The sequence below is a fragment of the Uranotaenia lowii genome, chromosome 3 (genome assembly GCF_029784155.1).
Source record: "Uranotaenia lowii strain MFRU-FL chromosome 3, ASM2978415v1, whole genome shotgun sequence".
NCBI lineage: Eukaryota > Metazoa > Arthropoda > Insecta > Diptera > Culicidae > Uranotaenia > Uranotaenia lowii.
In genome coordinates, this window is record NC_073693.1 from 353172470 (window position 1) to 353188480 (window position 16011).

Below are 16011 nucleotides of genomic sequence, written 5' to 3' on the forward strand. Positions count from 1 at the left end.
CTAAGTACCTTAGAAACACGAAAAAGATTCAAAACCGAATCAGTCTAACATGGCATGCCTGTTTTCAAGGAAATTAATATTGAAAATATGAAAAATTAGATAAATTTACAAAACATTCAAAATTTGAGTTGTTTTTTTTGTTGATTAAAATTTAGAATAATAAATTTAACAAAAATTCAATCTTTCACACGGACCCGAATGAAATAAAAGAATTCTAGACCAGTATTTAAACTCTCTATGGGTGTGGTAAAACACCATAAGCTAAAAAATACAGTGGAATTTACAAGGCATAAATATATGAAAGATTTAAAAAAAAAACCATTAAAAAGTTTGAAAATTTTGTTTCCTTAAAATAGATAGGGGAGAGTGGGGTATCGTGGGCCACTTTTAATATCTCAAATGTGTGTTGAGATAAAAAAATCTCAACCAACTGTCATCGTCGTCGCTTTGCGTCAGCATATATTTCTATATGTTGTGGACTTAATTACGCATCATATGTTTCTTTTATTTATCAAGCTAAAAAAAAGTTAGAAAAATTTACTTACATAATTAAAAAAACACTTGCTAATTTCATCGATGGGGAATCTACAGTGCATAACAAAAATATGCTTATACGCTTATGATCTTAGTTTTGTCATGATCTTTCACGTGGAAAAGGAATTTTTGATGAAACATCAATAAGTCACAAAAACGCAACCAATTTGCAAATCATAGCTTGTGGGGAATCGTGGGCCACACATCTTAAACCATCTATATTTTTATGTTTTTATACACATTCAGAACTTAAAATACGTTTTTCCTATCTGTAAAGTTTTCTTATGCCAAATGAAGAGTTATGAAAAATATTTTGTCCATCCTATATAAGAAATTTTGCCAAAACGTTCGCGAGCCAGGTTTTGGAATCTATGCGATCATACACAGCTCTCTTTTTTATTTTATCATCTGAAATTGCTTTAAAATAACGAAATGAACTAGGAAATCACAGTTTTGGGTCAACTCATAAACTTTGCATGTTATTTGGTCAATTTGAATTTGGTGGCCCACGATTCTCCACCATTTTTCAAAATCCAAAAAATATTGCTTTTTTCAAACAGTCAGAATTTGGGAAAAAAAACTTATAAAAAATTAAAAAAAAAAAACCTTATGATACCTTGAAAATGTAGAAAATCATTTTATCTTTTAAAATACAGAAGTTATGGAACAACGAAAAAAAGTGGCCCATGATTCCCCACTCTCCCATACATATTTGAATTCTCAAATATTGAATTCCATACTGGGGATGAATAAACCAATTGGTTTAAAATCCAAAAAAAAAACTGATTCCATACATTTTAACACGTTCGTTGCCAAGAGTGGGTGACGTAATAAATCTTTTTTTTTTTTATTTAAAATTAGTTTATTAAAGGCCTTTTACTTTTACAAAGTTTTAATGTGCCGAGTGTATTTGTTTCACTGGGTTAGTAGGAAAGGGAGCCGTAATAGTCGCGGCGACTCAACTGTTAGAAATCTTAAAATTAGGAAAAGGAGGGGGTTTATAGGGGGTATCCTTCGATAACAGTTTTCCATTAGGGTTCGGTGGTGGCCTCCTGTAGCAGTAGTTTCGATAGCTACGGTTCGGTATCGGTTTCCATCCTTCTGGCCAGCCTTCAATACGTTCGTGCCGAGAACCCGTTGGATGAGAGGTGGTACTAATAAATAAACAAAACAAACATTAAATGAAGAACACACAAGGGGAGAGTTCACGTGGGTATGCGGACTAAACGACCAAGTCAGACAGCTTGATATATTTGTAAATTGGGAACAAATATCCAAAATCTAAGTTTGCCAGAATGTCTCGAATTGGAACACCAGGTAGTCTACCTCGGGCCCTAAGGGTATCAAGTAGCCAAGCCCTCGTTTGACCGTACCTTTCACACGTCCATACAACATGATCGATGTCATGGTAGCCATCCCCACAAACGCAAACATTGGTTGCAGCGAGATTAATACGAAACAAGTGCGCGTCAAGCCAGCAGTGATTTGACATGAGCCGAGAAATCACGCGAATGAAGTCGCGACTCAAGTTAAAATGCTTAAACCAAGCCTTCGTCGGAACCTTAGAGATAATCGTATGGAGCCAACGCCCCTTTGTGCCATTATCCCAGCTAGCTAGGTCCCAGCGAGGTATTGAAAATTATTCATTGTAAGTTATTATCCTCTCAAAAATTTCACCTTGTAACGCGCCCACCTTAGCCAATGAGTCCGCCTTCTCATTGCCTTGTATAAGACAATGAGACGGGATCCAAGCTAAGGTAATCCTATACGAATTTTCGATCAAAGCGCCCAATACCCCTGAAATTTCCAGCAAGAAATGGGAAGAGCGCTTCATCAGTTTCATCGATCGAATCGCCTCAACGGAGCTGAGACTATCCGAATAGATGAAATAGTGGTCTACGGGCAGTGTGCGAATGTGTTCCAAGGTGCAGTAAATAGCGGCTAGCTCAGCAGTGTAAACGGAACTTCAAAGCCCTCATTACACACTGCGAAGCCAGTCGCGTTGTCGATTCTAGAACCATCAGTAAAGAACATTTTTGTAGGATCAATTTCACGTACTTTTGAAGCAAAGATTGAAGGAATGATGTTGGGTCGGACGTGATCTGGAATTCCACGGATGTCAGCGGTCATGGACAGATCAAATTTTATCAAGGAACTGCTAATTGGGTAAAAGTGACTCGTGTCCGAATTTAACAAAGAAGGATTTATTTCTAATTGACTAAAAGAATGATAATTGTTTACATATTTGACTTGCGGATTAATATTCATAAGCCTATCCAAATGTAATACATCTAAATAAGAAAATTAAAAACCACAAATTTGGAGATATTTTTTAATTAAAATTATCTCGGATTATTCCCGTATCCTTCACTGTTCTTTAGCCGAAATTTAAAGCCGGAACCATATTTCCTGTTTGTGTTTTGGCTTTGGCTTTTCAAAGTTGGACATATTTTAGGTGGGTGACGCTTGGTGACGAACGTGTTAATGTTGTAGGCTTTCATTTCATATCCGAGAAAAAAGTTACATATTCGAACATAAATATAAGAAATTGACTTAACGATAAATTGAAAAAAAGAAAAGGGAAATAAATCTTTATGGAATAAGACAAAACATAAATTTTGATAAAGACGCATGGATAATTGAAATAAGAATAATTGAGTCACGGAGAATCGCGCCAATGAATTATCGAAAAGTGAAATAAAAAAATGCAAAAAATCTTTTTATGAATACAAAGTAGTCATTAGTAAGTAAATTGATGAAAAAAGTGACCAAATTTCAAAAAAAGTAACTAGTGAGTGACCAGCTTAAAAAAAGTGACAAAATTACTAAAAAGTGACGAACTTCTAGCCCTGATGGTTTCATATATTTTTGTCATTTTTATTATTTTAATTTTTTTTTGTAATTTTCTTATTCACTTGGTATCTTAAATATGTCGTCTGTTAATTTTGACAATTTTTTTTGTTAATTTATGTCACTTTTGTCAGTTATTACCTTCACTTTTGTTATTCTTGTGAAAAGTTTTTACTCTTTTCATTTTTGTCTGTTGGTCATTTTTTAATTTTGTGAGTGTTAATATAATTTTATATGAGGCACTTAGGATCAGAGGGGTGCAAGTGATTTTTTATCAAAACTGAGATAAACTGTTTTTTGGATAGTTAAAGTATAGATTAACATTCTGTAGAAGGAAAATTATTTCGATACTTTTAAGCTATTTATAAAAAACGTGTCAATGAAAATCCTGTTTCGTTTGGTGTCAGAAGGGTGCAAGTGCACTTAAGAACGTATACATTTTTGTCAGTTGAAAACAACATCATCTAGCTCCGACTAGGATTTTCTACTGGTTCTGACCAGATAGAGAAGTGATGAAAATAGATTCAGGTGTAACTTCGTCGGCATGAAAATCTCATTGTTATGTATACAAAAAATTCTAAACTATTTTTTTTATGGCAAATTTAGCTAATGCTGATAGGGATAAAAAGCAGATACAAAACGCATTTAATAATAATTTTTTGGCAAATATATCTACGAAAAATCTTTCGGATGAAAGCTCAGAGGATTCAGAGTTTTCGACAGGCTCTGATCATGATGTCACATACTATTCCACGGAACAAAATGAAACTTCGAAAAGTTCAGATGAGTCGTTGCGACAGGTAGTTTATAAAAAATTACATTAAGTCTTTTAAGGAATATTTACATAACTTTTAAGGAAAGAGGCCTGGTTTAATTAGCCCAATAAAAAAAAAAAAATTAAACATCCACGGTTCTTCTGGAGAATCAGAAGTTGCTGCTGCTGCAGTTGCTAGCGAGAATGAGTTCATTCCTGGAGAGTCAACTGGCCATTCATCAAGACCACAAAAAACGCCAACGAAATCAGGCAGACTGGAAACTCATCTTGCGAAAAAAGCTACGAAACCAAGGGAAGGAAATAAATTATCCATTAAGGAAAAAGAGAGATTGAAAGTTTTCAACAAACTCTGGGAATTAGGATAGTGGAACTTGCAAACCTCGTTCATTATGAGTAGCATAGAAATTTGAAGCCCGAAAAAGCGGAAAATTAAATGTGTGAACAAAAACAAAACAAATAAAACATACTCGTTACATACAGGTTCCAAAAGGATGCTATCATATTGTTTGGAGTCAGAGGGGTGCAAGTGTCATTCTTGGGATCAGAAGGATGCAAGTGAAAAATATCAATAAAAGTAGTTCGCCGTTTTAACATAAATATCGCAAAAACTTTGATTTTTCTTTCAGAATCGTTCATTTTAGACCTCATGAGACACACTCCATCGAAAATTTAGTAGAAAAATTGATTCGATAATTTTGATTTAGAAAAAAAACTTTGAGGCCCGTTTTCTCGAAATCATTATTTCGACACTTGCACCCCTCTGATCCTAAGCGCCTCTTATGTATTTTTATAAGTTTCCCTTTTGTATTTTTTTAGTTACTTGGTTGAATTTGATGTTTATATTATTTTGTGCATTTGTATTATGATCATTTGTGTAATTTTTGACAAAATTTTTAGTTTTTGTCTCTTCCTTTTGTCATTTTCCAGTTGTTTTTGTTTGTGTATTTTTTTGGTGTTGATTTTCTGTTTTTTATCATTTTTTTTTTAATTTGTGTTACTTTATGAAACTCTCAAAATGTCTGTCTTCGTTTTTTAGTCATTTTCTGTTTTTTTTTTGTCTTATTCTGTCATTTCAATGATTTTATTTCAATGAGATTTTTGTAATGTTTCTTCCGTACCCTAAGTTGCAATGGGTTAACGGCTGCGGTGTGTATGTTTGTGAAAATGATGGATCAACCCATCATTTTCCTGACAGTGTCGTTACACACAATCTCGTTAAACATGGTGTCATAATATGGCCTAAATTAGAAGAGGAGCTGGACATCTTTATTTAGTTTAAATTCAGCAGTAGGTTCAAAGATGTCTATTTTTTTTTTCATGATCCATGTTGATAAGATGAATGGGAGTTGAAACACTTGCCCTCCCTTCCGCAGAACAATCGCAACATTTGGTAGTGAAAGTATCACAATTTACCATAATAAAAGTTGATACTTTCAATAGGGCATAATTCGTTTGGTTAGGTAGTTAGATGGTTTAGTCTTGTAGAATTAAAAATAGAGAAAACGTGTGAAAAGTATTACGATGTTAGGTAAAGGTTATGGTATTCGCCTCCCCAATGCTCTAGTAAGTGTGTATTTGCGGTTTATGAATTTCGTTGGCTTATTCTTAAATCAAGCATTTTACAAGAACTAGAGGCTCATTGGATGGGAATGCTGTTGTTGGAAAATGTTATATTTCATTTGGTAAGACGTTTTTTTGCTTTTTATTTAATTATTCATTTTTAGCAAATCTTTACGTTTTTCGGTTTAGTTTGAAATTCATCTATGGAAGTATATATTAGAATGTACGGTTTTGAAGAATAACAATGAGTAGGTAGTCCTAATTACTGATTTCGGGCATTTTACAATAGGCATGCGGTATATTTTAATAGAACCCCTATGTAGATTTTTTGTAAATTATGATGGATTTTAACATTCAACTATGTGAGGTAGGTAGGGTACGGTAAGATGTGCTCTTATATCCATATTCTGGTAAATTTTCATGATTTTGTGATGTTGTGATAGGAATAAGGTAGCTTACTTCTACTATTAATTTGAGCTAGAATTTTTATTAGTTTGAAATAGGCTTGCTCCAAAAAGCAAAACAAACTCTCACATCCATATTTTGGTAAAATAGTATGATTAGCAATGAAATGGAAAAACTCTAAAAAGAAAAACAAAAATTTCAAAATTCAGAAAATGAAAGGCAAAAAATTAGGGAAAAACAGCAAATAACACTTCAATTACTTCATGCAAGAACTAATTCCTTCCTTTATATTTCTCTTTCCTCTCCTTTTCTCTTTCTTTTATTTTCATATACCCCTGCGCATACGATTCGGAGTCATATGATGACTGGCTGGACCCCGAGACAACTATCACGAAACCCATCACACATACCAGTGGAATTGGGGCGGAGACACGAAGCAGACGTTCAACAGACGACGACGAAGGAAGGAAAAACATATAAGATAAGTTAAAATGATTCCTTTAATAACACAAAAATTAAATGTAGTTAGATGCGTGGGGAGTATGTAGAGGCCAGTCTCGAACCCGCCCATGTCCTTCCTCCAACTGGTATCGGGAGGGGTTGGTTTATTATCTTGAACTGCATTTTATCCATATTCCATGGATATAATGAAGTGCTTGATGGTTTAACCAACGTCTCAAGATCGCTTACTATTCTACGCTGCCTTCTCTACACTTTAAATTTTCTTCTCCAAACTATTCTAATTTTCATTTCCAGCGTCAGCTCCCCGAGCTATTTAAACGCCATAAAAAAAAAAAAAAAAAATGAGATTTTTGTAATGTTTCTTGAACCTCTATGTGAATTGTTCAAATTTTTGTTGTTGTTTTCCTTTTTTTTTGTCATTTTTATCATTTCAGAAATGTTTGACATTTTACTCCTCTTTTTTGTAAAAAAAAATGATAGAACAATAGATGTCAATGTTTTAAACATTTTAAGATTCTTTCGTATTATTTTTTTTCTTTTTTCTTATTTTCCAATTTCGTGTAACTATTTATGACAAGCTAGCGATTTCAATCGATCGGAAATTCCAAGAACCAACAAATACGTTTAATGAACTTTGCATTGCTATAAAGTGTCAGGTACTTGATGCTTTAATGAAGGGAAAACTGCGACATTGATTTGTTTGTTCAAATATTAGCATGTTGATGTTCATACGAACGGTCGAGTCGCTATTTATTTATTTAAAGCTATTGTAAAACATTGTGTAAACATATTTGAAAGCCGTCAAATGTTGTCGACGTCAATCGGTGAGGTTCCAAATTTTAAAGTTCTCGCACTCCGATAAAATTAAAGGAATGGATACTCCTGGAGTGATTGATATTCAATGGTTTTGCACAAGATGATAAAGAAATATCACAGGTTCAAGATGACCACCTTGCGTGTTAAGTTAACCAATTAAATTAAAGTATTAGTAATGAAAGCTTTATGAACAAAAAGTTAACAATCAACTGTTCTTTCCCCGTTGCAGATAACCGGTGGAGCTGGTTTTGTGGGATCGCATCTAGTGGACTACCTGATGATGCAGGGCCACGAGGTGATCGTAGCGGACAACTTTTTCACCGGTCGGAAGCGTAATGTTGAGCACTGGTTGGGTCACGAGAACTTTGAACTGATCCATCACGATATCGTAAATCCACTGTTCATCGAGGTGGACGAGATATATCACCTGGCCAGTCCGGCAAGCCCGCCGCACTACATGTACAATCCGGTTAAAACGATCAAAACCAATACTCTGGGTACGATCAACATGCTGGGGCTGGCCAAGCGAGTGGGAGCTAAGGTGCTGATAGCAAGTACTTCGGAAGTTTACGGCGATCCTGATGTGCATCCGCAGCCGGAAACCTACTGGGGTCACGTTAATCCCATTGGACCCAGGGCGTGTTATGACGAGGGCAAACGTGTTGCCGAAACGCTCAGCTACGCTTATGCCAAACAGGAAAATGTGAATGTCCGAGTGGCTAGGATTTTCAATACCTATGGACCCCGAATGCACATGAACGATGGGAGGGTTGTCTCGAATTTCATCATTCAAGCCTTGCAGAACCAGTCAATTACGGTAAAATAAATCGTTTTATCCAACGTTTTGTAATATCTAGACGATTGCTCTTTCCATAGATGTACGGCAGTGGCAAGCAGACGCGCTCATTTCAGTATGTGTCTGACTTGGTGGACGGAATGGTGGCGCTGATGGCATCCAACTACACACAACCTGTCAACTTGGGCAACCCGGTGGAACGCACGATTGAGGACTTTGCCGAAATCATTCGCGATTCGGTCGGATGCAAAAGTAAAATCGTGGAACTGCCGGCCGTTGAGGATGATCCGCAGCGTCGCAAACCGGACATTTCGAGAGCCAAAAAATACCTCAACTGGGAACCGAGGGTAAGTCGAATGATTGCTCTGTAATATTTGTAACATTTAATTCCTATTTAAGGTTCCACTGAAAGAAGGCCTTATAAAGACCATCGAATACTTTCGGAAAGAACTTGCCCGTTCTAACCACTCACAGCGGAATATTTTTGTTCCGGAGGCGACTGATAAAGAGTAGCACAATTCTGGGGGCATTAAATTCGAAGTGATTAAGCTCAACGTCTGAATCAAGGCTTCATCCATAGTACAATCCTAGAGGGGATTAATTTTGGAAAAATCATTTTGGTAAGTCTTTTTGAACTATGTTTTTCCGATGAATTCCAAATTTTCCATGGTGGATTTCTAGGCCAGAAAGATCTAAACCGTAATTGACTCGAAGCCATTAGTACCTATTAAAGCATATATTAGGTGAACTGTTAATTTTGTGTTATAAACCACATGATTTTGAACCATGTTTCTATTGTGCATATATTTTCCTGCTCTAGTCTGTCTGTTTTTTGTTTGTGTAAGAACTCATTGGGATTTAAGTGAGTTAATTTTTATCGTATGGTTGCGAAATATATTGTATGAAAAAGATGGTATATATTTAGAATAAGGTAAAGCTGTTTTGATGCGTGTTAGTTGATGTATCACATCCATGTAGCAATTTTAAAATAACAACAGCATACATTTGAAAGGTCTATCCCATCTTCCAGTTTCTACCTCCCCTTTTGGTGGGGCCTGACATTAGTGTTGCCTCAATAGAGACACAACTTTACATTAGAATGGACTGTTGTAAAGAAATTGAATTCAACTAGAATAATAATATTCTTTTTGACCATTCATGCGTTATATTTTCTAATCTTAATTCTAACCCTAGAGTCTTGATTTTAATCAGTTGAAGCTAGCAGTACAAGTCTTATAGAATCCTATCACAATGTTTACTTAACAAAAATCACTGAAAATTATAAACTGTAACTTTCTGCGTTCCACTGTCACTGTTGCGAAGCCTTCGAAGTCGACATTACTTTGGATGATCCCGGATTTGTGTGGGTCTTTCGATGATGGGACAAGGCATTGCTACGGGCAAATTGATGCCCACAAATGTCACAGACATAGTCCTTCTGGCCGGTGTGCATCGTCATATGAACCTCCAGAGCTCTCAGCGTGGTGTGTCCTCTGTCGCAGACCTGGGTGGGATTGTTTGTTAAATTTATTCTGTGTAGGTACTAACTACTAAAATAAATCTTTAAAAGTTGCCTTACCTTGCACACAAACGGCTTATCGTTGGTGTGAGATCGTTGGTGAACTTTCATGTAGCTTTTGCAAGTGAAATACTTTCCACAATCCGGACACGGCCAACGTGCTCCAGAGTGAACCGTTTGTTCGTGCTGTTGCTGAAGATAGCGATTGGTGAACTGTTTCCCACACTGTCCACACTCGAACGGTTTCAAACCCAGGTGGCGATTGCGATGATCGATGAGGGCTCGCTTCGATTTGAATGTAGCCTGTTTGCAGATGTTGCAACGAAAAGTTTTTTCCTCCGTATGTATTCTTAGGTGAGCCGTTAGGTAGCTTTGGTTTAGGAACCCTTTTCCGCATATATCACAGGCTATGGAAAATTCTCCGGTGTGTTTGGCTACGTGTTCGTCCAGGCCTTTCTTAGATTTAAAAGCCTTCTGGCAATTTTCCATGGGACATGAAAAGGGTGTTATGTTCAAATGAGTATTGCGGTGGATTTTGAGTTTCGACTGACTAGGACACACCTTTCCGCAGATATCACATGTTTTATTGTCGAGAAGCTGGAGTTTTGGCTGTTCGTTCACAGTTGGAGAGTTTTTAGGGGTTATATCCGGTCCTGGAATTTCTTCTTCAGCGTGATTACTTAGTGGAGGCGAAGGAGAGAGCAGAGGCTGTGGGGTATCTTGTCCAAATTCAGGTACGGGAACATAAACGGGTTCTTGTTCATGATTCTGATCAGCCTCAAAACTTGGCGCTGGCGCGAATGGCGAGTGTGGTTTTGTCGTTGTGTCTTGTTCAAGATTTTGATGCTGTTCAATAGAAATAGAACTAGTTGGCTGGAGCTCATGTAGCGTTATGCTTTCATCCAAAGCTGACTCAAGCGCTGTGTTTGAGGAAGCTTCTGTTGGATGGTCAATGTGGATCTCCCCGGCAGTTGAGTAATTTTGTTCACTTATCATTTGATGGATCTGAATTTCTGAAATGGACTTTGAAGGACTCTTTCAAATTAGTTTTGAAAAAAAAAAATATAATTGATGAGAACTCACAGTCCGCACGGCCGTTTCGATGCCGACGAAATCATCGTAGTCCAAATCGTCCTGTGCAGCTTGAACTTCCGACTGTTCGAAGCCGCCCTCGTGTTGCGCTATTGATTCGGCGATTGCGTCTAAGTTGTTGAAACAGGTTTCCTCACTGGGTGGTATTACACCGCTAGCTGTCCCGGGTTCCCCCAGATGATCCTCTGCACGCATGTCAATAAATTTTCCATGATGATGAATCTGATTCTGTTGAATGGTCATTTCTAATTCTTTTTTGAGCTAAAAGAAAATATTCTTTTATTTTTTTTTCATTTTTCAATATTTTGAAAACTAATAAACCTGTAATGCTTCAGCATTCGAATTGAAAGAAATATCTTCCTTTTCGAAACTTTCAATAATGAACTCATAGTCCTTGTTGGAGCCATCTAGAAAATCACTTCCGGACAGACTGATCTCCTGTAGCATCTGGCTGTGAACGTCCTGAGATTGTTGCTGACTGACAGCAGCTTCCGCCTGATAGAAAGCTAGCATTTCTGTAAAATTCAAGAGTAGAATGAAGATTGACCTAAAACGGTTACTTTCCGAATGAAACCAACCTTGAAAAAAGCTTTGACATTTGCGACAATTTTCCCGAAACTCGTGGAAATAGTCCAGCTTACAGATGCACTCTCCGCACACAAGCTTGGAGAAAAGCTGCGGTTCATTGTCGCTGACCTCCAGGGCGATACACTCCAAGATCTTACGTGGTAGTTCCCGCAATAGCCCGTCCTGGGAATTTACGTACATGCCTCCGCCGTCGTACGTGATTTGAGCACATTTCTTCAGGCACAGGCGACACGGATCTTCGCTGGCTGGATACTGAAGGCCGTCCATTTTTCAATTGTAAGTTTCTGGAGAAATTTGGATTTAATGTAAAAGTAATATCGTGTAAAAATTGTGACTAAAAATTCAGCTCGTTTTTCGTATAAACAACCTTGTTCTTTTTTTGTTTACATTGAGCACGGAAATGCCCGTTTCAATGTTTTCATTAACGTAAACTCAAAGAACTGCTACACTCAGGCAAATTCTTATTATAATTTTCATAAGATGCATCTTATGAACCGGTTTTTAGAGTGTTAAATAGTTTTTCATAAGAGTCTTATAAAATTCTTTCAATTTTTATACGATGTTCTTATGAAAAATAGAAGAAACGGCATTGTGAAAAAACAATGAACACATTCATTCCACCAGTCATCTACACTCAGGCAAATTCTTATTATAATTTTCATAAGATGCATCTTATATGAACCGCTTTTTAGAGTGATAAATAGTTTTTCATAAGAGTCTTATAAAATTCTTTCAATTTTTATACGATGTTCTTAAGAAAAATAGAAAAAACGGCATAGTACTATTCATCATTTTCATTCCTCGGTTAATAAAATTTTCAAAGAAAGACTTTCTATTCAGTTATCGAGTCCGTCGAGAAGGGTAAAAAGGGAGTTAATTAGTAGGTATAGGTATTATATTTTCGTTAACCATTAAAATTATGGTTTTATTTACAATCGAAGCGAAGACGCAATAGGCTATTGAAATTCCAGAAAGGCAAGATTATTGAAGAACGATTAAATAAATAGAAATTATCAACAGAAATAGAACTAAAGGATACTAAAGATTCAGGCTACGGCGTTCGATCATGCGGGAACTCATGCATGTAAAATTTGTATTTCAAACTCTCAATTTAAGGATTAAAATCATTGAACAGGACTATAAAAACGAACGGGACTCGTTTTCACTAACGGGTAAATAGTTCTGTCAAATCGACGTTTTCAAAAAGTCAAAATAAAAACACCGCTTGCATGAGTGTGCGTGAGCTTATGCTCTCGCGAGAAAGCCAAAATAATGAGAGAGCATTCAATTTTTGTTCATTTTTTTTAAATCTCATCTTCGAATGGGAACGTCGCGACGAGGTGGAACATCATCATCATCGCAGAAAAGACGAAATGGCCAAAGCGATTGGGTGTGTTTTGCGTTCTGCTGCTCGGTCGTAAAAGGAACATTAAATTTTCCCTTTTGCTCGGTCACCACCCGTTTGTTAATTAGTAGTTTTCGGGGTCATTACTGGACAGAAAGTGATTCGATTGTGAACATTTCGAACGGATGCTAGGATGAAACGTGAATGTGTTGATTAAAGTGGTGAAACAGGGGTAAAAATTGCGATCGCAGATAGTGAACGTGAAAATTTGGGTGCAGTCATCAGCAATCTTGTAAGTGAAAATTTGGGCGTGTAAGGAGTTTCAAAAGCGTTTGGTACTGGCTCTGTATGAAAATGGCAGGCATTGTTTGGCTAAAGAGCTAGAAATTTAGTGGTTCGGTGCATTTTGAAGTGGGTAAAATGTGAAAAACAGGATTTTTCGCTGCACAATTTTTTTTCTACTAGACCCCCTCTTTGCTGCTGCTAGTAAGCGATTTTAGTAATTGATTGTAGAAGAGAGCGCAGAGACAACGCAAGAGTATGAAGTAGTGGGTCGAGTCGAGTCGAGTGCTTGAGGAAGCGGGAGAGTGTGAACAGCTCCAAGAAGGAGAGAGGGAGAGAAGAACGCGAACGTTTGTGTAGGAACATCATCAAAAAGAGGATCATTGACATTCCGACACATACGGAAAGAGTCTCACACACACAGCGATACAGAGCTTCTCCAAAGACGGAAACAGACAACAGATAACTGAATACGGTAAGCACAGTCCTTTGAATGAAATTTTGAATGGTTGAATCGAACATCAAAGAATTATTTCAATGTAACAAAAGTTTAAAAAAATCCATAATATTTAATCTTGAAAGTCATTCAAGTTTTTTTTTAAATTTCCATACTTGTACTTTACTGTATTAAATTTCTCCTATTACTCTTCCTACTTTATATAAAAAATTACTGACTTTTCGGCAAAAATAATGATTGCTTGAACTCTCAGCAGAACATCACAACAGTGTCAATAATGTTCTTATAAAAACTATTAAACTTTTTTGCCGCATTTTCAAAAAAAAAATTTGTAAGCTTTACCTGTTGTTCGTACATATAAACATTATTTCGGTAAAAATGACCGTAAATTCGGTAAAAGTTTCTGAACGTTCGGTAATACGAACGTCCAATCGATCAAATTTTTATTTTTTTTCAACTGGCGAGCATCTATTGCATTTGTAGAACTTTTTTTGTTTAGAATTCTCACTTGGCAAAATTAGACTTGGCGAAATAACACTCACTCGGAAATAAAAAAAAATTGAAATGATTAAGGTTCTCCGTATATTGACAATTCGTTAAAAAAATTCTCGTAACTTTCAATAGATCAGTACTAAAAACTTTAAAATTTTTATTTTAGAACCGTCTAAAGCCAACACAGTTTCAAAGTTCTTGGTGTTTTTAAAATCTGCCTTTCTTCCTTCTTATTTTAGGATTACTTATAAAGCGCATAGGTACCAACAAAAATCGAAAATCGTTTTAAAGACCCAGTGCACTTGTTAGTATAATTACCGTCTTTACTTTAAATTGAGAGTCATTAAATTAAAAATTACTCTTTATTTGGATCTATAAAAATTTAAGACGTAGATTACGTAATTAATCGGCATTAATTATTTTTATTCTTGAAGGTCTTCCTGAATCTTCTTATTTTTTTTTTAAATGACCTACATCTGCAAAGTTATGGCGCATTCTGCGCGATGTTATCACTTTTAATTTCGACTCAGAATGGGTAAGTTTTTTTAAGAGTTCTGATTTAGTGCATTTTATAATACGAAAACAAACCCCTAAAGACCGGTTTTTGCTAAATTGGGGTTTGAAGAATGACTCAAGTTATGATTGGAATGACATCATCGCTGATAAGAATTAATTTACATCGAAAACGAACGCAACATTTGAAAACAGCTAGAAATGGCTTGGCGAGGAAACGTTTTCATAAGTGTTATCTCTTCTTCTTCTTCTTCTTCATTCTGTTTCGGAGCACACACAAAAAAAAGCATAGTAAAATTACTTAATCCGTGGTTTAAACGAACAACAGGCGACCATATTTTTGAGTCAAATATGTTTTGTTGTTTATAATACCTTACGCATAGCTATTTTACCAGGTGCTCAATTTGGCTGCGCATAGTAAATTCGACTGCGTTTTAGTAAAATTGTCAATGAAATGATGCATAGTTTTACTTCGTCCCTAGTAAAATTAATATGTTTCATGATGAAACTAGTATGTGTTATAATAAAGATTAGGAGGAGCGAGGAGCTTGATTTAAATAGTAAAATTACTATGTATGTTTGTTTGTTTATTTGCATGCATGCATTATGACATTATTTGAAACATGAAAATTCACACTTCCGACACACGTCGGTCAATGTTAGTGTGTTCTCCCGATGCTCTGGAATGATTTTCAAAGTGATGTAACTATAAAGCAGCTCAAAATTAGTTTTTTTTACAAACGGGTTTGATGATTAATGATCCTGAATTAGTGTAAACAACAAGAATGTTTACCATAGTAAAATTATCATACGCACTTATGTTTTTGAGTCAAATATGTTTTGTTCCCAAAAGTACGATGTGCGTAGTATTTTGTTGATATGAATTGGTGCCACAATGTCAAAATAGAGTATTTCCTGAGACAGATCGTGGTAGGGTAGCATTTTGTTTTTGTTTTGAAAAATGTTAACATCTACTGGTCGCCATTTTGAACTTGGGAGATTAGCACTGTTAAATTATTTCTTCAAAACATATAATTTATTCAAATTAACATCACATAACATCAACATTACCTTCAAAGTATGTCATGCCTACAATTTTTTAATTTAGGCTAGTTTAAAAAATCAAGAATTTTGCATAACCATTAATATTGCACTGCCAATTTGGTTTCGTTACTATCGCACCATTGAACATGCGTAGTGTTGTTGTTATTTTTACCCTACCACCAGATGCCGAAAATTATAAACATGAGAAATCAGCTGTTTGGTTGACAAGTCGGGAAATACCTTATTACTATGCGGACGGTAGTTGTGATAGAAATTATCATGAAATTATCATGACCATAGTATTTTCGACAACAAACATTGAGAGTTATCGAAAATTACCAGGTACATAGTAATTTCAATATTGTTTCATGCGCACTTTCACAAAATCGATGTTAAACTTTTCGTGGTTGAAAATACTATAGCGCTGAAATGGTAAAATTATCATGACAGCGTCTTTGGGATGACCACTTCATTTTTTCCG

The 16011-nt window shown here is 35.9% G+C and overlaps 3 protein-coding genes across 5 annotated transcripts in view; 2 read left to right on the forward strand and 1 right to left on the reverse strand.

Annotated features, from left to right (window-relative positions):
- The window catches only part of LOC129754667 (UDP-glucuronic acid decarboxylase 1), a 63741-nt gene extending 54623 nt beyond the window's left edge, over positions 1-9118 (forward strand). Inside the window, exons 3-6 of one of the 2 annotated variants that reach the window (XR_008739057.1) lie at positions 7632-8219; positions 8279-8545; positions 8598-8818; positions 8880-9117. Coding sequence is in view for 1 of the 2 variants with exons in the window: in XM_055750848.1 (XP_055606823.1) it covers positions 7632-8219; positions 8279-8545; positions 8598-8711 (969 nt within the window). In the remaining variant the exon portion in view is untranslated. Of the gene's footprint in view, positions 1-7631; positions 8220-8278; positions 8546-8597 lie in introns of both variants that reach the window. The other variant, XM_055750848.1, reaches the window with a different exon arrangement.
- A 222-nt stretch (positions 9119-9340) lies between these two features.
- On the reverse strand, positions 9341-11773 carry LOC129754666 (endothelial zinc finger protein induced by tumor necrosis factor alpha-like). The gene is made up of 5 exons (XM_055750847.1): positions 11388-11773; positions 11131-11324; positions 10801-11070; positions 9778-10740; positions 9341-9702 (listed from the first exon to the last, which is right to left on the reverse strand). Exons 1-5 carry the CDS (start codon positions 11662-11664, stop codon positions 9508-9510), a joined length of 1899 nt encoding a protein of 632 aa, XP_055606822.1. The 5' UTR covers positions 11665-11773; the 3' UTR covers positions 9341-9507.
- A 996-nt stretch (positions 11774-12769) lies between these two features.
- LOC129755179 (FERM, ARHGEF and pleckstrin domain-containing protein 1-like) overlaps positions 12770-16011 on the forward strand; it is a 161337-nt gene continuing 158095 nt past the window's right edge. For both annotated transcript variants that reach the window (XM_055751546.1, XM_055751547.1), the window contains exon 1: positions 12770-13034. The gene's annotated coding sequence lies outside the window, so the exon portion shown is untranslated. The remainder of the gene's footprint in view (positions 13035-16011) is intronic.